The sequence below is a fragment of the Nakaseomyces bracarensis genome, assembly GCF_045282275.1.
Source record: "Nakaseomyces bracarensis strain CBM3 chromosome Unknown Scaff10_0, whole genome shotgun sequence".
Taxonomy (NCBI): Eukaryota; Fungi; Ascomycota; class Saccharomycetes; order Saccharomycetales; family Saccharomycetaceae; genus Nakaseomyces; species Nakaseomyces bracarensis.
In genome coordinates, this window is record NW_027263956.1 from 668,798 (window position 1) to 693,835 (window position 25,038).

The 25,038-nt window shown below is 39.1% G+C and overlaps 12 protein-coding genes across 12 annotated transcripts; 6 read left to right on the plus strand and 6 right to left on the minus strand.

The window, feature by feature from the left end:
* Positions 1-67: 67 nt before the first annotated feature.
* Positions 68-1,996, plus strand: TFC6 (transcription factor TFIIIC subunit TFC6; the record flags this gene model as incomplete). Its single annotated transcript, XM_071053082.1, has 1 exon — positions 68-1,996. The coding sequence occupies one exon, from the start codon at positions 68-70 to the stop codon at positions 1,994-1,996; it is 1,929 nt and encodes a 642-aa protein (XP_070911332.1).
* Positions 1,997-2,264: 268 nt separating this feature from the next.
* Positions 2,265-3,095, plus strand: BCP1 (protein-transporting protein BCP1; the record flags this gene model as incomplete). Its single annotated transcript, XM_071053083.1, has 1 exon — positions 2,265-3,095. One exon carries the CDS (start codon positions 2,265-2,267, stop codon positions 3,093-3,095), a length of 831 nt encoding a protein of 276 aa, XP_070911333.1.
* A 593-nt stretch (positions 3,096-3,688) lies between these two features.
* EAF1 (Eaf1p) lies at positions 3,689-6,685 on the plus strand (the record flags this gene model as incomplete). Its single annotated transcript, XM_071053084.1, has 1 exon — positions 3,689-6,685. One exon carries the CDS (start codon positions 3,689-3,691, stop codon positions 6,683-6,685), a length of 2,997 nt encoding a protein of 998 aa, XP_070911334.1.
* A 230-nt stretch (positions 6,686-6,915) lies between these two features.
* Positions 6,916-8,676, minus strand: GGA1 (ubiquitin-binding protein; the record flags this gene model as incomplete). The annotated part of the gene is made up of 1 exon (XM_071053085.1): positions 6,916-8,676. One exon carries the CDS (start codon positions 8,674-8,676, stop codon positions 6,916-6,918), a length of 1,761 nt encoding a protein of 586 aa, XP_070911335.1.
* Positions 8,677-9,015: 339 nt separating this feature from the next.
* CNL1 (Cnl1p) lies at positions 9,016-9,321 on the plus strand (the record flags this gene model as incomplete). Its single annotated transcript, XM_071053086.1, has 1 exon — positions 9,016-9,321. The coding sequence occupies one exon, from the start codon at positions 9,016-9,018 to the stop codon at positions 9,319-9,321; it is 306 nt and encodes a 101-aa protein (XP_070911336.1).
* Positions 9,322-9,395: 74 nt separating this feature from the next.
* SPC110 (Spc110p) lies at positions 9,396-12,077 on the minus strand (the record flags this gene model as incomplete). The annotated part of the gene is made up of 1 exon (XM_071053087.1): positions 9,396-12,077. One exon carries the CDS (start codon positions 12,075-12,077, stop codon positions 9,396-9,398), a length of 2,682 nt encoding a protein of 893 aa, XP_070911337.1.
* Positions 12,078-12,477: 400 nt separating this feature from the next.
* TRP4 (anthranilate phosphoribosyltransferase) lies at positions 12,478-13,617 on the minus strand (the record flags this gene model as incomplete). The annotated part of the gene is made up of 1 exon (XM_071053088.1): positions 12,478-13,617. One exon carries the CDS (start codon positions 13,615-13,617, stop codon positions 12,478-12,480), a length of 1,140 nt encoding a protein of 379 aa, XP_070911338.1.
* Positions 13,618-14,775: 1,158 nt separating this feature from the next.
* Positions 14,776-15,963, plus strand: RNJ42_02924 (septin family protein; the record flags this gene model as incomplete). Its single annotated transcript, XM_071053089.1, has 1 exon — positions 14,776-15,963. The coding sequence occupies one exon, from the start codon at positions 14,776-14,778 to the stop codon at positions 15,961-15,963; it is 1,188 nt and encodes a 395-aa protein (XP_070911339.1).
* Positions 15,964-16,253: 290 nt separating this feature from the next.
* TRR1 (thioredoxin-disulfide reductase TRR1) lies at positions 16,254-17,213 on the minus strand (the record flags this gene model as incomplete). Its single annotated transcript, XM_071053090.1, has 1 exon — positions 16,254-17,213. The coding sequence occupies one exon, from the start codon at positions 17,211-17,213 to the stop codon at positions 16,254-16,256; it is 960 nt and encodes a 319-aa protein (XP_070911340.1).
* Positions 17,214-17,773: 560 nt separating this feature from the next.
* On the minus strand, positions 17,774-18,718 carry YPQ2 (Ypq2p; the record flags this gene model as incomplete). The annotated part of the gene is made up of 1 exon (XM_071053091.1): positions 17,774-18,718. The coding sequence occupies one exon, from the start codon at positions 18,716-18,718 to the stop codon at positions 17,774-17,776; it is 945 nt and encodes a 314-aa protein (XP_070911341.1).
* Positions 18,719-19,419: 701 nt separating this feature from the next.
* SBE2 (Sbe2p) lies at positions 19,420-22,041 on the minus strand (the record flags this gene model as incomplete). The annotated part of the gene is made up of 1 exon (XM_071053092.1): positions 19,420-22,041. The coding sequence occupies one exon, from the start codon at positions 22,039-22,041 to the stop codon at positions 19,420-19,422; it is 2,622 nt and encodes an 873-aa protein (XP_070911342.1).
* Positions 22,042-22,813: 772 nt separating this feature from the next.
* ATP22 (Atp22p) lies at positions 22,814-24,679 on the plus strand (the record flags this gene model as incomplete). Its single annotated transcript, XM_071053093.1, has 1 exon — positions 22,814-24,679. The coding sequence occupies one exon, from the start codon at positions 22,814-22,816 to the stop codon at positions 24,677-24,679; it is 1,866 nt and encodes a 621-aa protein (XP_070911343.1).
* Between the last annotated feature and the right edge of the window lie 359 nt (positions 24,680-25,038).

Sequence of the window (25,038 nt, forward strand, 5' to 3'; positions counted from 1 at the left end):
ATCGAACCCAATCGATGAACAGACACAAGGAGATCCCCATTAAGAACAATAAGATATTAAAACTAACATGACTGAGGACGTACCAAAGAAGAGAGGGAGAGGTAGGCCACGCAAGGCTGCCGACGCCAATTCCACTAATAACGGCAATGGTAACGCCAAAACAGGCTCTACTATGACTGATGTAACTAATGATGGTGATGGAATTGCTGCTGCTGCTTTGAAGGAGCTGGGAGAGAGTAGGAAAACAAGAGGTAGGCCTAAGAAGAAAGTCGATGATGATTTCGTTCCTGGGGAAGTCGCTGAAGAGGTTGATGATTCGGTGATAGATGAGGAGTTGATGAGGAAGCCCAAGAGGAACAAGATCTCTACGAAAAGTGGTGAGAAGAAACGTGTTTTGTCTACGTTGGAACAGAAAGGCAGGATTATCAGATCATTAAAGGATTTGTCCTCTGCTAGAGACAAGATTGAGAGAGTTTATGGTTTGAACAGGGAGCGGTTACTGGAGTTGGCGAAGATCAAGGAAGGATTTGAGGCGTGTCTATTTGATGTATCGCAGGAGGATATACAATCTGGATCTCCATACTGGCTAGGGACGAAGAAATCCTGTCAATTGGGTACAAAGGGTGCTACGGATGAGAAGGCAGCTGTTGAGAAACTAATAGCTGAGCATAGCCCTCAATTTGATGAATTGTCTGAAGAACAGTACCAAACGTTGTTCAAGACTAATGAGAATCCAATTGACTACGTTATTGGAGACACAGGGTTCACATTATCTGCCGGACAGAGAGCTGAATTCCCAGTCTTGCCAGATTACCAAAGGTATGGATTTGTGTTTAATGCAGGTGGTCTTGTAACTGATATGGCATGGCTCGCGGGGCTTGCCTCCAATGAACAATATCTTGCCGTGGCCGTATCGCAGTACCGGAGTACCACAGCGGATGGAAACTTGAGGATGTTCGACCAGGAAACCCACATTTCTTGTATACAAATCTACCAAATTGATCCAGCCACGTTGAGTTTGAAAAAACAGTTCGATATCTTACATCCCTATGGTGAAATATGGGACCTCAGATGGCACGAAGGCATTGAACCTAACAAGTCATCCCTGGGCGTCCTTTTCTTTGCCTCACAATCGGGAAATGTCAAAGTTCTAGAAATTCCTGACTCCATTAGAGAGAAGAGAGTTCTATGCAAAGGAGCTAGCCTCGACCTTGGTATCACAAATAGTTGCATCACTACATATGACTTCTTATCGACGGGACGCCTCATTTGCGGCTTCAAAAATGGCTACGTAGCGGAGTTTGATCTCTCAGATACTGAGCGTTATAGAGAACCATCTTTCTACTCTCAAGTGCATTCATCGTACATTACCACTATCGTCGTAGCTCATTCTGCTTATGAAGCTGACACGGTAGGAACATTGTCTGTAGACGGATACTTCTACTTGTTTAACCCACGGAATATATTCACCACAAAGACCAATGTGACAAGATTCCGTGGTGGTAACATGTTCCCAATGGTATACTTACCGCAATTGTACGCCCTGGTGTACGCCGATGGTGCCAACTGCCTGAGAAGTGTTGTACCGCGCGCTGCCTTCTCGCAACAGACCATGAGCTCTATCGAAACAAACGTCAGCTCCGTGGCCTCTTCAATACTCCACCCACTGATTCTTTACGGCTCTAGCTCGGGGTCTCTCTACGTTAGCAACGCTGCTAGAAGGCTCCTCACCGGTACGAAGAACAGTGCCGCTGCAGGGCGAGCTCTAAAACTCTGGCAATGGGACTTCAACCCAAACACACATAGCTACAGACTAGATCAGAACTACAAGGTAGATAAGCTTAACGGTTCAGAAATGACTAGCATGGAAATAGACGCCCCAGGTGTCAACATAACCTGCGTGAAGTGGAACGAAAACCCACAAACAGGTAAATTCTACTGCTTCGCCAATGCCGCTGGCCTGGTCACTATAGAGAAAATAGGTGAGAAGGATTAATCCATCTAATGTCTTAATACGTTAGTCAATATGTAATATAATATAATAAATCTTAATAAATATAATAAATCAAATGGTGTTGTACGCCATTTTCTGTGGAAAATTCTTTTAATGAACAAATTTTTGAAAAAAATTTTTTATGCGATGAGCTTTGATAGTTTCCTGGGTATATTACTGGGATTAATTATAGTTTAAACTTTGATATTTGATTAACATTGTTGTTGTGGCATTGTTTTGAACGTTGGTCACTAGGTAATAAAAAACAATAATGGTACAAGCTTTAAAATTGAGTGAACTGGCTAACAGGAAGCGCAAGAATGATCCGGTTGAGGATGAGGAGTCCGAGATAGATATCAGCAGTACGGATTCTGAGGCTGAGGAAGTTGGTGCTGAGGAAGGGGAAGAGATTGTTAACATAGACTTTGATTTCTTTGACGGTAACCCCGATGTGGATTTCCATGCGGTGAAGCATCTTGCTAGACAGCTGTTGGGTCCTCAGGAGAGTAACAGAGTGCAGCTCAGCGCGCTATCGGACTTGATTCTTGCTTCTCCAACCACCACAATCAAGACGGATGGTAAGGAATCGGACCCATACTGTTTCCTATCGATCATTGACTACAAGGAGAACAAGAACAGCGATTGGGCTAAATACTTGAATAAAGTTGACCCAAGAATTGGCACATTTCTACAAACAGTGGGCACCAGTAACAAGGACTGCGCCCTTGTAATGAGCGAGAGACTAATCAACATGCCTCCAGAGGTCGTACCACCTCTATATCGTATCACACTAGAGGACGCCATGAAGGCCAGGGATAACAACAAACCATACGATTTCTACGTGATAGTAAGCAGGAAATACGAGGTAAACTTCGACATGGATGAAGCGGAAGGTGATGCCAGCGCTAGGTCGAAGAAAAGAGTCCACAGCCGTACAGATGTCGACTACTTTCATGAAGAAGACAGATTCTTCGAAAAGCACGCCAAGATTCACTTTGACGGCGAGGCCAAGAAGGGTCTGGTATCAACATACATTATCTTAGATCACGATAGCTTGGTCAAGAGTATCGATGAACTAGAACAAGAAATAACCACCTGGTAGAGCCTATTTTTTTTTCTTTCATTACCGTTAAATATAAGAATCTCGGTTCGCTTTTCTCCCCTTCTCATACCTTTAGCATATCTATCATAATATAAGTATAAGGACACCTTCATATAGTAGAAATGCATAATAATATCATATAATATAGTACATATAACAATCGGTATTACCATTAATTTATGTATATCACATTCTACGTAAATCACATGGTTTGTTTGTTTTTTGTTTTGTTTTTTGGGCTTTAAGGCCAATGTCAAAAAGAGAGGTGAAATGTCGCAAGATGCAAGGTGAAAAGGTACTTTAGGACAAGAAACAAGGGGTATATAACGGCAATATATCTGGCTCAGCACGGTTGTGGTCATTCTTGATTGATATAGAGGCGTTGTGTGTGTTTTTTGCCGGTTGAAGAAAGTCTACTGACCGTTAAATTACGGTTCTTTGTGACATTCAGAAATTAAGATTGTTAATGATCCCGGGCTTAGATATACCCTAGTCTATTCAAATTTACAGGCAACAAACCATAAGTGATAGATTTTTTTTTGGTTCTAAGTTCTGACTTGTAAAAAAGAATATACACTGTAAAAGAATTAAAAATGTCAGCCTCGTCATCACGGTCGGCTACTCCGACCTCTGGTGCTGAAGCAAGGAGAGAGATTCTTAATCAACGGAATAAGAAATTATCACAATTATATTGTTTATCAAGGCTGAATGATATTATAAATGTTAAACAGAAGCGAGACGAATTTGTGAGAGATCTTCATAAATTTTTGGATGATAATGAAGTCGATAAGAAGAGTACAGATGTGAAACCTGAAGAAGGTTTTGATAAATATGGACTCCCCATGTTAAAAGTTCAGAGGTTCAGGAAATCTCTTACCCCTCTACGGTACGGATCAAGGGACAATAACACAAGACAAGAGGTGGTACGTACGAAGGATCAAGCTGTTGTATACGTCAAGGAAGTCTCTCCATATTCACCTTCTATGGTGTGGATATCTAACAAGAGAAAACACTATGAAGAGAGATATCTTGACGATTCTGCTCGAAAGAGACGGAAAATCGGTTATGACACTGATTTAGCAAGGTACCAGGTTAACTCATTCCCGATAAAACCTACTCCGATTGAGAAACCCTCCATGGCGCAAAACTGTATACGCTCAAAACTAGGACTTGATATTGAGGATGATTTTCCAACATACGATAGATTTAATGAACACAGTGTTGATGCAAAAGAATCCATGTATATGATAATGAAAGATATTGTTCCGTCGAAGATTCCAAGTGGTATCCCATTGGCTGAACTGAGATTTATGGCACAAACTCTACCGCTGATTAGTTTGATCCCAAAGGCCCATAAAGTTTTAACCTCAGATATGATGAACGAAGCACTTAATGAATCAAGGGTTACTGTGGTTAGTTCAAGAATTGAAGAGCTAAGGAGGTCTGGATTGTGGTCACTTAGACAACCAAAAAGGTTTGTGGATCCATACGACAGAGATATGACACATCACGGTGTGCTTCTAAGAGAGGCAAAATGGATGAGAGACGATTTTGTTGAAGGTCGGAGATACAAAATCGCTGTTTGTGCGACCCTTGCTCAGGCAGTTATGGATTACTGGAATTATGGGAAAGTATGCTGCGTTAATGTAAAAGCAACATCTACAGAAGAAGAAAGAACTGGTCAAATAATGCAAGCAGAAACAAACATATTAGAGCATATAAATGATGAATCCGGCGATAAAATGGATGTTGATGAGCCTGTTAAGTCAGCAACCGACATAGAACACAGGACATTAACCGCGGATGGTAGTAATGAACAGGATGACAAAGATGATTCAAAAGCACCTAACGAGGATGAAGAGAATAAAAAAACTGAGGAAAATGTGGAGGACACAATTAATATTTCAGAATTATTGAAGAGACCAAATCCAAATGATGAGATAATTCCTAAGGAGCTTCCAAAAATTTCTGAAGAAGATTATAAGTATTATATTGAACAACAAAAACCAAGAATGTTTAAACTCTCATTTTCAGATAAAGAACTCTCAAAGGTCGAAAGTAGTATCCTAGCCCAATTACCAGTATATTATGGACTAGATGAGAAAACACATAACTTTAACTTAGATGAGCTAGATATGGTTCCCATATCGAAATCTCTAGTTATACCGGAATATGAAAATTTTTACAAAATTGTAGAAAAGCAATTGGTTGATGAAGAACAAAACCTTCTTCAGCTAAGTAGGAGGAGAGGTTTGTTTTACGGAAATAGAAGAAACCACTATTTAAGGCCTCCCTCAGTGCCTTCATTGAGATATTTACAAAATAGGACCCCAACGATATGGTTACCTGAAGATGATCAAGAATTGGTGAAGAACATTAGCGCATATGCCTATAACTGGGATTTAATAAGTGCTCAAATGACCAGGCGTCCAAGTAATAGTTATTTATCTAATATAGAAAGAAGGACCCCATGGCAATGTTTTGAGAGATTTGTCCAGCTAAATGAAAAGTTTAGTTTCTCTGATCTGAAAGGACCTCGTGCGCATGCCGCTCAGCAGTGGCTCATTGAAGCGCATAAATTTCAGCAAAGACAAAATAGAAGAATATCACCTTTAGGAGTAGGACCTGAATCAATTCAAAGAGGACATAGGAGATTAAGATGGGCTAGTGTTTTTGAGGCAATGAGAAAAACGATAAAAAAGAGAGAAAATGCCCCTCGTCCAAATCCTACTCAACCTAGGAAAATGCTAGATAGTAAAAGTATGAAAGTGCCAACCCCTGCTGAAATGTCTGAGTTGAAGGCCCAGCGTGATGAATCCATAAAAAGAGATTTACAATTAAGAAGGACTGCCAAAAGTAGACTGCAGTTAAAACAATATCCAGGTGCCAATATGAATGCTCAGGGTTCTTCCGCTATGGTTGGACAGCATCCAGTATTACAACAGGCACAAGGGAAGCAGCCGATCAATCAGCCACATATCCCTCAAGGCAACAAGCCTTCAAACCTCCAAAATGTGGCAAGCCAAATGACTTCGAATATAATACAGCAAAACGTTTCTAATCCAATAGACCCTAATAATATGAACAACATAAACAACAATAAGGTAATGGGAAATTACTATGATTCTAATAATTCAGTAAAGTCGGAAACGATGAATATGCAAAGAAGAATTGATCAAAAGGAAATCTCCGAGAAGAAGATACTTGACAGTTATGTAAGGAAAATTATCAGACAAAATCCTGGTGTTGCACCTGAAATTGCCCTCAAGGCTGCCCAGAGTTATCTGAAGTCATTAAAAACGCAACAAGCCCAAAGAAGACAAAAACAAGCAAAAAGCTCACCGTCTGCTTCAATTGGAAATCCAGTGAATACGGGTATTGATAATGCTCCAAAATCGATGGCTCCTGCTAGTAGTACTAATAGATCAGGTATGCCAATAAATCCTAGACAAAACTTAACAACTGGTAATGATTCCCAAGCTGTTAATTTTGTAGATACTTCTAATACGGTGGAGGGTTTATCTGATAACTCAAAGAGTACTATCAAATCTCCAACTCCACAGGAAATCTTAAGGAAATATCAGAAATAGTATTTACCGATATATATATTCATAGCACAAGTTAATATTTGCTGATTATACCTATATGCTCTGTATCCATCTAATGACATATGATTATTTAACTCAAAATATATCAAACGTACATAAGCTAAGAGTCCTTTTTTCAATATCAAAATGAAGTGTTTAAGAAAAATAGGTTATATTGTAGTAAGCTTAGGTTATATTACATAAATGAGAGAGTGTTTACAATGCTTAAAATATCAAGCCTTTGGAAGAGCAAAGACTGCAGTTTCTTCCTTTGGTGTCCCATTAATAGAATAGGTTACCTTCCATTTTATCTTTAGAGGTTTTGGAGAGTTGACAGGAGCGTTGTCTAGCCAAACATTTTGAGTAATGCCACCCTTAGCATTTCCTAGCAGAGTGTTACCTGATTGAGGTTCCAATCTCAAAATAACAGATTTAGGGGTTGCTATAGAGAATACCACATCGTTAACAGTTTGGAATGAAGGATTGTTAAAAGCTACCTTAGTTTTCAAAGTATTGTCAGATTCTCTTTCGATATCCAGGAGTATTTCGACATCATTGGACTTAAATAAAACAACGCTCTGAGAAACGTGAGAAGGAGCAGGGCTTGAGCTTGAAACAAAGTCACCCAAAAGATCATCAACATCATTTAGGTTAGTAGTTGTAGGGTTGTTACTTTGTTGAATTAAAGAAGGTGGAGGCGAAGCCAATACTGAATCAAGAAGATCACTATTGTTATTACTGGAGAGAGCATTAGCATTTGAAGTAGCAACGGAAGGTTGACCAGCACCAAGAGAGATACTTCCACCAGCACCAAAAGAATCTTGGTTGTTACCGGAGCTTTGTGATATGTTTAAATCGCCAAATAGATCATCGATAGATGGGCTGGCGGCCTTAGCTTGTGTGGATTGTTCGTTACTATTATCTCTGGAAGGCTCATCATCAAAATCAATTAGATTAATTTCGTTGGCCAAAGCACCAGTATTACTGTTATCATTAGCTTCACTAATATTAGCTGGGTTGATTGCTGAAGCTGCTTGTTTGTTACCGATCTTCAATAAGTTGTACTTCTCTAGTAATTGGTTCACAGTATCATTAAACTTCAAAAGGCCCTGTACCAGGTTATCATCTTCGTGTTCTTCTTCGATAATCTTTTGAAATTTAGGTTGAGCAACCTTCAAAGCACTGTAGAGTTCCTCGATAGACTCGCTTGATAAATCAGGTTGCTCGGAGCTCAACATTTCGTTCAACAAATCAGCTTTGCGTCTCAATTTATTTAATTCGTTGTTTATCGTTTGCTTTGCCTGGACTATGTTGTCCTCTTTGAAACCAGCCATGACCTTCATCAGCTTATTGGCCCCTCTCAAATCCTCAGGTCTACCACGTCTGATTAACTCTTCTAATTTGGCGGCCTGCGCAATTTCTTGCTCCTTTTGAATCTCACTAGCAGACTTCAACTGGTCATTAGGTCTCATGACGGCCAGGTGTTCTTCTTGAATCTTTGGGAAGGAGTAGCCTTTGTACTTCAACAACCTGTGCATATCCCTGATGTAGCCCAAATCCTCTTTGTAAGTGGCAGTCTTACAGATGGTCTGGTACCACTCCTCCAGAGCAGTCAGGACCAGTCTTTGAACCTTAGAATACCGCATAGGTGGCCTCTCAGGAAACCTCTTCACCAACTCATTCAAAAACTCCTTTCTAGAGATCTGCAAATGGACTGGATAACCACAATTTTTCACTAGGACATCCAAAAGTGCTAGTGCAAACACAGCAGTATGATTATCGTGACAGTTAATCAACCTGACGATAGCAAACACAGCATCTCTAGGAGCAGCACCTTGCTTCTCATTGATATAGTCCGCAACATCCAAATTTAAAGCAAGATCTGGCTCAGGCAATGACATCCGACAAGCACGTTGAATCTTCCTCAATAGCGGATTACCACTAGCCTGAGACCTTCTCACAGGCCCATCAGTCAAGTAAATCCCAGTTGGCATGTTGTGTTTTTATCCTGTTTTTTTCCTATTGATCCTTTCTTATAGCTTACGATAAGGGCCCCCAATCAAAAAAAAAAAAGACTTTATCTTATTTCTATTAAGGTACTATTCAGCTGGTTACGATACAGAAGATACCAAGTTAACGTTGATGTGGCTCTTCCTTCTCTCATGGTTTGCTCTTTAAAATAAATTTTTGGATTTCCAAAAACTCCCTTTCGCAGCGAAAAGGGCAGCGACGACGAAAATGGCTGGCAAATGCCAAATTTCACATATTTTAAGAATATTTGGAAATTCTAGTAACTCTGCCAAGTGAAAACTATATAATTAGCGATATATCAGATGGCTAGTGACGATGCCTCTCTTGGCATTGACAAGCTCAGTGTAGATTATGACTATCTTTTGTACAGGATCAGCGACCGTGTGAAGTCGATTGAGCTCGATACTACTGGTGTGATCAAGTCACAGAACCAGTTGGTTGCTGGGATAGTGGAGGAGCTGATTGACCAGAACATTTCACGGTTCAGGAGCATCTTGCAGGGATGTGAGGAGTTGGAGGACTATTTTGCGTTGCTGGAACAGATTGAACTGATAACTGACTCGTTCAAGGATAGGCTGGATAATGCAGTTAAAGAATTGAGTATATAAGTATCTATTTACATCATTTTAACGTATCAAAAAAAAATAAAAAAAGAATAAAAAAATTAAATAATATTACATTTTTACCAAGTGATACGATCTTCTTCTGTGATGATCTTTCTTTGTAGGTATCTAATACGTTGTTCATCCCAATTATGTTTCCTACCAGTTCTATGCATCCTAATTACGGAAAGTACAGCCAGAGCTACTGTTTTGAAGCGCAATTTTTTAAAACTGTATCTCCGATATTGTGCGCCACGATAATCATCGCTGCTGCTGTATGGTCGCTTCCCTGCCAGCGGATTTGAAGCTAGACCATTCCTGTCCCTTTGAATATCTATATTGAGATCATTCTCTACTTTCAAAAGGTTTAATCTAATATCCTGGGCACTAGCTCGTAAAACGCGATTCAGGTACTCGTTTATTACCTTTAGATCATTGTTTTGTCTCACTTCATTGTTATATTTAAGTTTGTAGTAGTCTAGCTTGTCACGAACAAGACCCTGAGCACTTGAGGGTAATGATCCTTCCATACGCTTCTGAATCTCTGTACTTAACTCACGATTTCTATTTTGCAACTTTATCATCTCATCCAAATAACCTTTTTTCATAAGCTTGAATTCTTCTTTCAGTTTATTGTATTTTTTCTCCACATTACTGTCTCCAGAGAATTTCATCTCTTTTATAGAGGTCAATTCAACTTTCAGACGGTCAATGGTAGATAGGGCATCCTTCAAATCATTCTTGTAATGCTCCTTGGATTCTTTGAATGATTCTAATTGGGTCTGAAAATCAGTTTTCTCATTGAGTAATGTCCTTATATTTTCATTAAGTTCCTTTATATGATCATTTTTCTCCTTGATATATTGATCCATTGATCTATTTTCATTTTTTTCTTGATTCAGTATTCTATCATTTTCCCTTTTTAGGATATCATACTTCCGTTCCAAACTTTCAATCTCCATTTTATGAATATCTTCTAGTCTTTCTCTTTCCGTACTTAGAATCTTTACCTCCCTTTCTATGGATTCCTTCTCCATTTCAAAATTATTTTTTAGTCTTCTGATTTCAAGCTTATGATCTTCTTCTGAAGTACTGTTGATTCGATCAAGTTCAGATTTAGTCTCAAAGAGTTTTGCATCAAGGGTTTCGATTTCTTGTTTTAATGACGCTATCTCTGAGTTCCTTTCTAATAGCTTCGCATTTATTTGATCCTTAGACCGTGTCGCATTTTGAATAATCTCGTGGTGCAACTCCTTTATAGTCTTAGCAGCATCGTCCAATTCGGACTTAGCTTCGGTAAGATCTTTTTTTAAGTTATCCACGAGCTTGTTGGATTCGTTAAGATCACTTTCAGTGCTTGATAGTTTGGTAGCCAAAAGATTGATTTTTTCGGAGTATTGCTTTTCTAACGACTTATTTTGTTCCTGAGCTCTTTGTAGATCTTCCTTCATTTCTGTATTTCTATTCTCTGACTTTTTCAAATCTTTCTCCAGCGTCGTTATTTGATCTTTTAATTCCTTGTTCTCTTTTTCGAGTCGACTTCTGATAAACTTTAATTCTTCTAGTTGACGTGTAGATGTTGTTTGGTCATGTTCAGAGTTTGATAACTTACTTTTAGTTTGTTGCTTGTAAGAATTATATTCATCCTGAACTGACTTGTATTTCTCTTCTGTTTCCTTAAGTAGTAATTCTTTCTCTGAAAGTTCATTCTTTATATTTCTGATGTTCTTAGTTTTTTCTTCAATTGTATTCTGTAACTCAGATATGTTATTATCTTTTTGTTTCAACTCTTGGATTAATCCCTGAGTTTCACTACCACTTTGTGTACCTACAGATTCGAGCTGTGATTCTAAACTACTAATTTTTTTTTCTTGTTCTTGAATACTTTTCAATTTATCACCAAGTTCATTCTTCAAGTCATCCATCTGAACATTATATTGGTCTTCCATATACCTCTTATCATCACGCTCGTGTTTTAATTCATCCTGAAGCGACATGTACCTTTTTTCAATATCACTATATCTTTTCCTAAGATCTTTGAAATCATTAGTAACTTTTTCAAGCTCCTCTAATATAGTTTCTCTCTCCTTAATATACTCAGGATTATCTATCGGTAAGACATTGGCCTGATCGATCTGCCCATTGTTAAGATTAGTATTATTATCGGCCTCTTTGCTGGCCTCAATCCGGTTAATATATTCTTCGTAGTCTCTTTTCACTTTTATTAACTTCTCATTGGTTTCTAGGTATTTCGTCTTCCATATACTAACCTCTTCTATCAGGTTAAGATTGTTTTGAGAACCTGGAGTATTAGAGTAATTCGCTAATAATGACCTATAAGACACATTCTTAACCTTCAACACTGTATTTTCATGTTCTAAGTCCTTAATCTTCTTCTCCTGGTCTTTTATTGGGTTAGATGTCTTTGCTAGAATATCAGAAACTTCGGCACGTTCATCATTCCTATTCTCATCGCGTACTCTGGGACTATTCTTCTGAGGAAAATTTCTTCTCTGATACTGTGAGATCTTTCGTACTTCTAACTCTGGCAATGTATCATCAAATGTATCATTCTCGTCTGCTATTCTGGACGAATTAACTGTGTCGTCTATACTTCTTCTAGCCGCCTTGTTTACATGACGCGGAGACCTCTGTCCTCCAGCAGTGGTAGGTGACATGGCTGTCTCAGCAGGATCGTTCACCCCTTGCTTGGATTTCACATATCCAATGGGAGTGAACTCGAAGTTCTTGATTTCAGACATTCAACCCTTAATGTATTATCTATCGTACCACAAAAATGCTATATTTCAGAACGATGGTAGGTAAAGAACTCCTTAAAAAAAAAATCAAGTATAATGCTATTAGCTGCTTAAAATAATGATCTGCTATCAAGTCTTGTTGATAATACTCTATGAGAATACTTATACATAGCATTATGATATTTAAAGATTTCTGAGAAGAAGCCATTACTGTGAACGCCAAAAAAATAAATATACTGAAAGGTGATGGTCATAATAAAAGTTCGCGTTTTACGTATAAGATGACCAATGCTATGAATAATAATAATAATGATACATATATTGTAATGCTTTATTTTATCATAAAATTATATAATAGTGCTTTTTTAATCTATGCAGGGATAGTTTGTTTGTTTTATTCTTCTTACAAGGTCTTAACATCAGCGATGAAGTGGTTTAGGGATTGTAGAGCAGCGCCTGATTGTAGTGATTCGTCAGCTTTCTGTACACCGAGTTTCCAGTCTCTGTGGCCTTGGCTGAGACAGTACAGTACTGCTGTATTCAGCAGTATGTAGTCGTATGTTGGATTGTTGTCACCATATTTATATTTACCGGAGAGTATATCTTCCCTCAGGATTTGCGCGTTTCTGTCAGGACCGTAGGACAAACAGTCTTTCAGTGGATGTTCCTGTAGTCCGAACATGGATGGCTCCAGTTCGAATTCCTCTATACATCCGGGTTTGACCACATGCCAGACAGAAGTCTTACCAATTGGTGAGACTTCATCGAGACCCACATGACCCCAGACCACAAATGTTTCGCTGTCAGGGTAGACGATAGAGGCTGCTCTAGCGTACTCGGGCCCCAGAGTCTTCGAATAGACACCCAGAACACGCTTATCTACATTCATCACTGGGTGCAGCAAGGGACCAAGGACGTTAAAGATGGTTGGGATACCCATCAGCTTTCTGACATTAGCGGTAGTACCGAAACCGTAATGGAAGTATGGGGCAAGCAAGAACAGAAAGTTGTTCTTGTGCCACAACTCAGGTACAGTCTCAGCAGTGACCTTAGAGGAGATGACACCGAGCACATTGATCAGGTCACCGGAACCACTGTTCGAAGTAGAGGCCTTACCACCATGCTTACACACTTTGATACCGGGGATACCTGAGGCCACAATGGCCGCCGATGTCGAGACATTGAAGGTGTTCTGCCCATCACCACCTGTCCCAACAATATCCACAACCACATCTGAAGGATCGCTCTTCCCTAGATCGATCTCGACCACATGTGAGAACTGCAATACAGCCTTTGCAGCCTCAGCAATATATTCCGCCTTGTGGTCAAGGCCCGAAGCCTTCAGACTCGAGAAGAAGCTCGCAATCTTCACATTGGCCGACAACGTCAGATGGTCTACCATTGATATGTCTACTTTGTGTGAACCGGTAATCTCCAGCACAATTGTCACGGCTCTGTACAAATCCCCAGGTGTCAACGTCGGAGGACTCACCAATAACTTCTTGGTCAACAAGACCAATTCCTGCTCCATATCAATATCCATATCCAAGACAATGGTAATAATAGTACTTTGCTTATTTAATCAATGATAGAACTAGAGTTTATATGATAGTAAGTATTCATTTAAAACCATAATTAGCATCTACTATATATGATCAACATTACCAAATTTTTGAAAAGACAATTGGCCCCTGCTGATGACTCTAAGCAAACACCTCTACACCACACCTATTTGTGTGTGTGTGAGTAATCGTCGCTATTTATATTTCTAGAGGAAAATAGCAGCAGTTCGAACCCCGTTTGGTGTATATATTTATTTATTTATTATTAAATATTACTGTATGGGCTGTAATTATATCTTGGTAATACAATAATACAATAATACAATACAATAACACCATAATACAGTATAATAATAGTATAATACATTATAATAATACAATAATACTCTACTATATAGCATGGTGTACTATCACGCAGAGACAATACTATTCGTATATTGTTATTTGGATTATTCAAACATATAGCTTATTTCATAATGCTAGTGTAGTGTAATATAGTGTTACTAGTACAAGGTAGTGTTTATTACAGTGGTGGGGTTGTGTAGCTGTATGTACTAGGTTGTTGTAGAGGAGTACGTTTGCTCGATTTGTATTATAGTAATTCTTTTGTATTGTAATGTGTTTACAGCACTATGTCAACTTATGTATAATATAAAGTATTATGCTTTATCGTAATACGTTGGGGGTATCGTAATAGCACAACTAACATGTTTAACGGTATTATTACTAGATATGGGTGTTGCACCGTGATATTTCGTGACATTTTGGGATAGTGGTAGTAGTACCAATATAATATGGATATCTTTAGGTAGTGGAGTGTGTGGTTGAATGTGGTTGTGGTTGTTGTTGCCGTGGACGTCGTGGTTGAGAGAGAGCGGATTACGAACAGTGGATTGTGCTTCGCAGTTTGGGCTTCAGAAGTGCATATGCTACGATATGTTTGGGTTTCTAAGTTTGTGGATAGGGTAAGCTAAAAATTCCAGTTTGGGATTGATCAAGAATGTTTCCCATTTCTTATTGACTTGTAAATTGTTTATTTTAGTATTAGTATAATAAATTGGTGGTTAATTAATCTACATTCTTCTTATGGAATTTAATTAATACACTAGTAAAAGTAGATTCAAAATTAAAAGAGTAAGATGACTGTGGAGGCTTTAGGGATTAGTAGCTTGCCTAACCAAGTGTTTAGACGTGTCAGTGATGAAGGTGGAAATTTCAATATGATGGTGTGTGGTGAGAGTGGGCTGGGGAAGACCACCTTCATCAACACTTTATTCCAGACGTCCTTGAAGTTGAAAGTCGCTAGACGTAACTATGCTCAGAAGACGACGGATATCGAGGTTATCAGGGCTCAATTGGTCGAGAAGAACTTCTCAATGCGGTTTAACGTTATCGACACCCCAGGGTTCGGTGATAGTATCGACAATAACAAGACATGGCAACAAGTGGTGGACTTCATAGATGACCAGTACGACTCGTATATGAGACAGGAACAGCAACCGTTTAGAGACACTAAATTCGATTTCAGGGTACACGCGGTGCTGTACTTCATACGTCCAACTGCTCATGGTTTGAAGCCTCTCGACGTGCAGACTATGAGACACCTTTCCGTGAGATGCAATCTAATACCTGTCATTGCAAAGGCTGATACGCTGACAGCGCAGGAGATGCTGTTGTTCAAGTCCAGAATTAGACAAGTGATCGAGGCTCAGGAGATTTCTATATTCACACCACCTTTGGACTACGAAAGCGCTGCCAACGGCGCGTTATCAACCATTGATTCTGGCAATACGCCTGCCTTGGAGCACGCTAGGCAGCTTATTGAGTCTATGCCATTTGCAGTGATAGGTTCCGAGGATAAATATGAGAACAACTCAGGAAATGTGGTCTTAGCCAGGAAGTACCCATGGGGTGTTGTGGAAGTGGAAAACGATGAACACTGTGACTTCAGAAAGCTAAGAGCTTTGTTACTGGGTACATACATGTTAGATCTGATCCTAACAACGGAGGAAGTACATTACGAGAACTATAGAAGAGTTAGGCTGGGAGATGTCGAGGAAAACGATGACGAGGGTTCAAAGAACCCACTGTTACCTGCAAGAACACCAGCTAGAAAGATGTCCCATAACCCTAAGTATAAGGAAGAAGAAAACGCATTAAAAAAGTACTTCACAGATCAAGTCAAGGCCGAAGAGCAAAGGTTCAGGCAATGGGAACAAAATATCATTAACGAAAGAGGCAGATTAAATGGTGACTTGGAAGACCTGCAGTCTAAGGTCAAGAAAATGGAAGAAGAAGTGAAGAGATTGCAAGCTAGGAAACACTGAGCTGAAAGTGTACAAATATTTATCTATATTCTAAGATATAGATATATTTATTTAAGTTTATTCTTTGTTTTATTTTTGTATAATACCTCCTAAATGTTTCAGATACCTTTTATAAGTTGGTCGCTATCGTGAACTGAGCAAAGCAAAGTAACATCTGAGCAAACAATTCGTGTAGCTTATATAATTATTGTTCAAAAAGAAGTACAGTATAAAAACAACAGATAGTAATTTATGTATTATTATTGATTATATAAGAACATATTTGTAGAGGCCTCTTTTAGAAGAGTAAATTACTCCAATTCAGTTAAGTATCTTTCGGCATCTAGACCGGCCATACAGCCAGAACCAGCGGAAGTGATGGCTTGTCTATACTTAGAGTCTTGCACATCACCAGCAGCGAAGAAACCTGGAACAGAAGTGAAAGTGGTACCTGGCACGGTCTTGATGTAACCACTCTCGTCAGTATCAACTTGACCCTTGACGATATCGGTAGCTGGGTTGTGACCAATAGCGTAGAACAAACCATTAACTGGCAAGTCGCTCTCTTCGTTGGTGTTGACGTTCTTTATTCTTAGAGCAGTCAAGAACTTGCCGTCACCCTTAGCCTCTAGGGAAACAGAGTTAAATAAGACCTCGATCTTTTCGTTTCTCTCGACACGTCTTTGCATGATGGTAGAGGCACGCAAGTGGTCCTTTCTGACAATCATGTAAACCTTGGAAGCATACTTAGTCAAGAATTCAGCTTCTTCACAAGCAGAGTCACCACCACCTACCACAGCAAGTGGCTTGTTTCTGAAGATTGGAACAGCACCGTCACACACAGCACAAGCAGAAATACCCTGCTGCCAGTACTTATCCTCACCTGGCAAGCTCAATCTCTTAGCAGAAGCACCAGTGGCCATCACAATGGCATCGGTAGTAATTGGCTCACCATCCTCGTTGAACTCAGTCCACAGCTTGAATGGCTTAGCACTCAAATCAACTTTAGAAATAGTCTCAGTGATAATCTCAGTACCAAACTTGGCAGATTGGGCCCTCATCCTGTCCATCAACTCAGTACCAGTCAAACCCTCTGGGAAACCAGGGAAATTCTCGATCTCAGTGGTGGTAGTCAATTGACCACCAGCAGCAATACCGTTAGCCAACATACCCTCATACATAGTGGGCTTCATCTCAGCTCTAGCTAAGTAAATGGCAGCAGTGTGAGCAGCTGGCCCAGAACCAATGATAGTCACTCTGTTGTGTGGCATCTTACCTATAAATCGTTTGAATACTAAGGACGTCAACGTGGTATAATTTTATAACCCTATTAAATACAATAGGCCTTGATTACTTGATCCAAGAGAGAAGGTGTCTCTCCCCAATGTCTAATACTCCTATCCCAATATGCCCTTTTTCAAATACGCACCTTACTGATTTGCTTAAATGGCTCGATGAGAGCCCAAAAAAAAAAATCCAAAAAAAAAAAAAAATGCGGGCACATTGTGATCACGTGATATTATCATAGTCATTCCTCTATTAATGTTAAATATATTGGTCTTTCAAACTTTTATTACCTTGGTATTGGTTATTGTTAATATTGATCTGATGGTAGAGTAGTACTAATCATCACAAACGCAATGGATTGTGGAAAGTAAGCCATATAATCCAATGCTCTTTGCTGAATGAGGCCTGGAAAAAATGGCATGACAATGAATCATGCATTTACGGTACGAATACAACTCAGAATACTTGGGGGGAGACATTCTAATAATACTTTGAAGATGGAAAATATTCTCTATTTGTTTCTTTGTTTGTTTACTTCCGTTGATTAGTGTTCAATTAAGGCTGATGATTCATCGGGTTCCTCAACGGATCCCTCGTATATTTCTCTTTCGAGTTCTCTGAGTTTGGAATCCTTGGAGTAGAGAACGTAGTATTGGTAAAAGTAGATCAGGTCGAAGACTACTGTACCGGCACTTCCGAAAATGAACGGCATTTCGTTCATTATGAATCCTAGTTTATCATCTGATTCAATGAAATTACAACTCGTGAAGATGCTGAAATTGTATGTAATATTGCCCAATAAGGTCGTGGCAAAGAGGAAAGGTGATAGACCGTCCGTTGATTTTCTCTGGTAGTTCTTGATAAGTTGCGGTATTCTAGCACCAACATAGAAGGATGCGCCTAGCCATGAGAGAGTAATACCCATCTGGCTACCGGGCACAGGAGTGTTCGATGGTGGAGGACGTGTTGTAGCTGTACTGTAAGCGTTTGCGCTCCCGACAGAGGCCAAAGCATTTGCTAGTAGCGACCTCGTGGCACGGCTACCACTAAAGTTACTCGTGTTGCTTAGTCTGCTCCCACTAAGAGACTGTTCCAACCGTTCTGGATCATTGACCTCATCTTCAATATTAATTATACCGTCATCGATTAATGAACTGATAACTGGGACCGGTTCATGGCCCAACGTGGCCAGTTTGTTTTCATGTACCACCCCGTAGTAGTAGTACTGGCAACATACAAAAAGATCATTGAATAGGAAATAGAGAGCCAACGCTATCTGAAATTTTAGCTGTCCGGTCATCAAAGCACCTATTAACGAAGTAATGTCACCACATAGCCAACACATAAGAAACAACGGTGACAAACCTTCCACTGTCTTATCTTTATACGTCTCTATAATTTGTGGGAATAGCGAGACAAAAGAGCTCAGAAACGATACTGAGCCATTGATATTAGAAATCAAAGGCCATATAGACCTTTTACATGACATAGTTTTATGCTTCAGTAGTATTTATTTTGGAAGAAAAGGGAGATATTAGGAAAAGTATCTCGATATGCAAGTTAAATTGATAAGGGGCAAAACGGTAGAAAATAGTAACACAACTAACAGATACTGAAATCCAGTTCTTAATTAAAAGTGCTTAATAGCTATACTACAGTGACTAAAAAACTATTGGCTGATAGCTTCTTAATGTTTTAATTTTATTTTATTTTTCATTTTTCAATGTAAAAATGACTCTGGGCAGCCCTTTTAAAAAAGAAAGAAAGAATTAGTGGATATTATAAAATATTGAATAAAATGAATAAATATAATTATATTAAATAAAGAAGTGAAGTAATAAATGAAATGTATTAATTTTTATCAAAGTACAAATACTTTTTTTTGGGTTTCTAAGCCTCTCTTTCCTTAAGCTTTTTTTTTTATTAAATAAGAATATTACCTTGTCTATAAGTAAAAGAAAAACAAAAATATCAAAATAGATTAAATGAAAAGAAAAATAAAGACTTACAAGCTCTTGCATGTATAATCAAAATTGCAAACTTAATGGAAGAATTGGAATTTTAATGGAATAGAAGGAATAAAAAGGATGCTATCATGAAATTGTTGTTGTAATTATTGGTTATGGTATGGGATGAAATAGGTCCAGATGACATTGGACCGGGGATGGGGGGGGGACGGTGATATAAAATTTAGTACTTTTTGTATTGATGGAGCCATTTTTTAACAAAAGAGCTATTGATATCGTCTCTTGTCTCGATGTCATCTGTGTACAGAGGTATGCAGAATTTTTTATTTGATACGTTTTCTAGCTGTTTTAGATCATTGAAACCGAAATGGTAATCTAGCAATACAAGTGCAGCGAAGGAGGCTAATATACGGTAGTTTGTTACCACATACTTTGAAAAATAGTATTCCCAGTTCTTTCCTTTGAATTGCTCTTTGTTAATAGATCTCTTCGTGAAGCATTGGCTATTCTCTACAACGATAATATCCATGAGCCACATGAACAAGCTGGAATCCATACGGGCTATGATATTCCACCAGGTGCTGAAGTTCATCGTCGAGCTATTGAACTCAGATTTGAAGCTTGGGTTGCGTACAATTCTTGCTGTGACTCCACGCTTGTCCACTATACGTTGGTCATATTTCTCCTTACAAATATCATTAAAACAGGTCATCTGGATAACGTTAGAGATCTCCCAGATATCCTTTAGTTCTTTAAATGATTTGCTGTGTAAGAAATAATGGAAAATTAGAGCATCTCCGATGTTGAGTCCTTGCTTCGAAATAGATTTCAACTTTAATAAAGTATATAGATCTTCTTTTATCTCAAGGTTACTTCCAATTTTAGTTTTGATGCTTTTGTTAACTATTTGTTGGATTTCAGCTTCCTTATCAGTTGGAAAATCCATACCATCGAGAATTCCTTTTAAATAATCAAAACGTTCGACGTAGGAGGAACTAATCAATCGAGCATCACTTTCCAGAAGTAGATGGTAGACGTCTAGTCTAATCTCATCGTTGATTGGTGTTTCCCAAACGAGTTTCTTCAATTCATATAAAGATGACTTTCTTGTGATCCCACGGTTAAGCAAAGCTAAATACTTTTCACGGTTTATTTTCGTTTTAGCTATTTTCTTCTCTTGCTTGGCTTTCCTTTCAAGTTGATCTGAAGAAGCCATCTCAATGAACTTGGCTAGCTGGTACTCGTGTATTTTCTTCTCCTTTTGACTTTTCGGTGGTAGATAGCTAGGTCTAGTTGAACTAACAGCTTCTAGCTTCTTTTCCGAGACTAATACTAAGTCTTCCATACCTTTATCACTTAGTTCTTTCATGATCATAGGTAGGTATTGGGTTGAGTCCCTTCTTTCTTCGAGCTTTCCCTTAGATTTAGCCTCTTGTGAGTGTAAATAAACTGCTGATAAGTTTTGCATGGTCTCCTGCATAAATTCGGTATCCGACATATTAGATAAACCGGGAATTGGAGTAGCAGGGATATCTTCTAGACTTGTAACTGTAGCAGGTCTCCTTAGTGGCCTGTTGTTGTTTAAGCTGGGCAAGTTTGGTTGGCTTAATGAATTGATAGGTTTCCTTTGTGGGTATTTGCGAGCAGGGTGGTCCACTTTATTCTCAACGGTTGGAGTATTGCGAGCAACCACTTTTATATCACTATCTCTGTGGCGCGACTTAGTTGTGTTTAGGAAAGAACTGGTGGAGTATGAGGCCATTGGGATGTTCCAGATCAAAGACGCATCGACTCCGTCGTCCTTCAAGTCCAAGTTTGTGTCTTGTTCCTCGTAGAATTTTTCCTTTTGTTTGATGGAGTTCTGTAGCGCTACATCTCGTAGTTCTCTTCTGAGTCTATATCTATGAGAAGGTGTCATTGGTTGCGTACTTGGCAAAATCGCGGAAGTACTATTTGAATGGGAGTATGTCTTTGACGTGGAAGGAAGTCTATTGTTCTGTGGAGAACCATCAGTGAATCGTAATGGAGATGAGTTCCCTGAGCTCACCAGAGACGATTGGGATCTGGTTCTTATAATATTTGTGAACATGTATCTTGCCTTTGGGGTCTCTGCGATGCCGACAGAGTTCGATTCCAACGGAAGGTACTTCGTCGGCGTTTGCTTATTATCTGTAGTGTTTCTGTTAGTGACTGTATCGATAGACAACGAAAGGCTACGGTTAATCACAGTTGCGTTACTCTTATTCGAGAGTACTGAGTGCTCGTGTGTTTCATCGTATTCCTCTTCCGCGGAGGAACCAGAAGATAGATCCGTAGGGTTTGGTGAGAACAGTTCGATATCATTAGACGTAATTGAGTTATCTGACGTAGGTCTGGTAGTCTTATGGCGCGGATGCGCCAGCCCACTACTACTTACGTTATTCTGATGCGGGTGTACCAGTATCGTCTGTTTCCTATACTCGGGCTGCTTTGACGGCGTATCAACCTCTTGCAAATCAAGATCATCATCCATAGCCTCATCATCCGAGTCATTATCGTTATCATGTTCGTTATTGTCGTCATTGTCATTGTCGTCATTGTCATTGTCAGATTCCTGGTGAGACGCTATCTGCAACAACAGATTATCACTCGGCCTCCTCGCAGAATTCACACCTATGATCCTCCCACTACTAGAATACCCACTACTCCCAGAGATCACACTATTCGATTGCGACCGAGACCTCGACTTAGGCACATTCAATTGCAGATCGCTATGATGTGAATCATACGTCGTATCAGTTACCGATACCTCCTCCTTCACCGTACGCAGCCTTATCGAAGACACATTCATCCTCTGTACACTCATTATTGAATCTCCTTCCCTTCTTTCTTGTATTCGTGCCAGATTGTTAGCCTCTGGTTGTCTTATTCTTGACTCCTTGCTCTCCCTCCTTGTTTATATCTAAGAAATAATTTTTGTTTATTTTGGTTTTTTTTTTCGTCTTGCGATTTCCAACTTTAAATTTTTTTTTTTAAAATTTCTTTTAGAAGTTAATAACAAAGGGAAAAACCTTGAAATCGCCATAAATAGAACCCTCCCTACGGCGTTTTCTGAATAAAAAAGCTTTTCTAATTATTTATTTATTTTTCTATATCTTCCTTAACACCCCCCACTCTCTCCGCCCATTTCTGTGGGAAATTACCAATCTAACATATCCCACAGACAAAACAACGCAGAAGACGCATCAGAGGGGTGCCTCTGATGCGTCTCTTTTTGCTACGGCCTGTTCTAAGACCTCCTCCCCCCTCACACAGAACAACGCCCGCAGAGGAAACATCACTGCACACAGAAAAAAGATCTGTGCCCAGCCACTTTTTTGTGTAGCTATGTACGTAAACACGTGCATGTCAATGCATACGTATACACGTGTTATGTCAGTTTATACGTGGCATCACATGACATGTACGTTTTTACGTTCGTTACTCAATTTCTTTTGTGGACTTTACATACACACAACAGGTAGCCTTCGATCAACCATATAACATGTCAATACCATGTACTACATGTAGTATGGCTATAACAATTATATTTCAACGAGGCAATTATAAAAACATTATAATCACACATACTAGACTGGATGCTCAGATGTGCTAGGTACGTGGGGCTGAGACGTTGGTTGTCACGTGATACTGTTTCCTGGAGTAAAGGTATAAGGCTGTACAGTAGTAGTGGCAGTAGCACTGCTACTGCTACTGCTACTGCTACTATTGCTGGTGTTGGTACTAATATTACTGTTAACACGGTTCTGACTCAAGTTCTTAAGGATAAAGCTCGTTTGGGTGTTGCTGAAAAATTGGCAAAAGTATACAAATTGATCCAGGATGGTCGTGGTCAAGTAATACATTTGGACAACTCTATACACCAGTGGTTCTGGCACAATGTCCCCGTGGAGAAGTCGTATGCGCACTACCAGTTCTTGATTGAGCATAACGTGGCTCTTAGTGACTCAATTCACTGTAAGAAGATGTTCAGACGGTTGTTGCAAGGGTCCGAGGTTGAGTTTCAGCTAGCTACGTTCCAGGTTTTCCTGAACCAGGAGGAGCATGTGCCCTTGTTCAAGGAGAAGTTTCACGCACTACACGACTTTGACACCATGCTACATATCTTTAACTCCGTCGTTAAAGCGAAGAACTTCCAGAACGTGAAGTACTATTTGTCCTCGTTGACTGAGAAGATGACCACACTGGCTCCTAAGGAGATGAATAGGACGAGCTTACGCGACGTAGAGCTGGTCTATGTGAAATTTAATAACTCTCTGTTGTACTACCTGCTGATTTCCGGTAACACCGAAGTATTCATAAAGACTTTCAAGAGTGTTCAAAATTACATTAAGAATAGCTCCTTGGTAGACGTTTTCGAGAAGAGCCCCGAGGTTAGCACTGCGATAATGAAGTCGATACATCTATACCTGCTACTCTTGAAGGAAAATAATATGCCAGATCTAACACTGGAATTACTACGAACATTGCAAAATGTAAAAGGTTCAAGAAGCAAAGTCTTCAGAAGGTTTCTTGCGTCGACCATTACCTCAACTCTCCGAAGTTTCAATGATCCTCGATTGACAGCAAATTTCGTTTTGTCTACACATCAAACTTCGAAGACCGCTAAAACACTAAATGAGCTAGGGCTCTGGAACTATATATTCCATGATAGACCTGGGATATTAGATCACCATGAATTGGGTCAAGAATTGATAAATATTGCCGGGAAAAAGACTTCTGATTCTCTCAGACCTGTAGGGGTAATGAATAAAGCTATCTTGACCGAAGTTTACAGGTCTTTCCTTTCGACAAGTGCGAATACAATGACGCAACAGGAATTCGAGAAATGTATTCGTTCTCTCTATGAACATTATGTTAGTTATTGCCAAAATAATGAAAAACTCTTAGCGGCTACGAAACACGATACGGGTATCATTAGCACAATATTGTACCATACGCGTTACAGCCTACAGAACTCTCAACTGGCATATAACATCCTAACACATTTCTACTCTCAAGATTTCATAAAATATATTAAGAAGAACGTGAAGAAATGCCCCTTTTCGATAATTATCTATAACAATAATTTTCTGCCTTCTGATAAATTGGAGAAATTGTTTGAATTAATGGATAAAAACGGTTATCCATTGACCTTTCACATATGCTACAGTATGGTTAAAAGGATGATTAATACAAGAAACGATGTAGAGGCCTACAATTGGTACCAACGAATTATAGAAGGAGGCTTCAGATTTGAAAATAGAGGCCTAATGGACCTCGTAATACAAATGAAATGGGAGTTCCCCGCAAATTTCGACAAGAGGTTACTCATCAAGTTGCAATCAGAGGAAGACGTACCAGACTTAAACCAAGTAGCAGAAGAAAACAGTGAGAATTCTAATAGTCTTATGGACTCATACTCCGACCTTGTGGCGGATGTCAAGATTAACCTGCATATATAAAAACTGATATTATGACTTTTGTAATTAGTTTCACTTTATACTTACCAATATTCTTCATTTTAACGAGCATGATTTATTTATTATCAAATATTATATGAGGTCTATAATCATTGCATAATATGAACCTAGCAACATATACACTATTCCTAGTAACTAAACATTAATACCCTAATAAAATAATAATAAAAAGAGACAAGGAAAAAAATTAAACTGCTCCTGGGGAGGTTCGAACTCTCGACCTTCAGATTATGAGACTGACGCTCTTCCGACTGAGCTACAGAAGCTTACTAATTCTTGTTTGATGAGAAAAAAGGTGTTTAAGTGATTGAAAGAATATTACTTATCAGAACCTTAGTAGA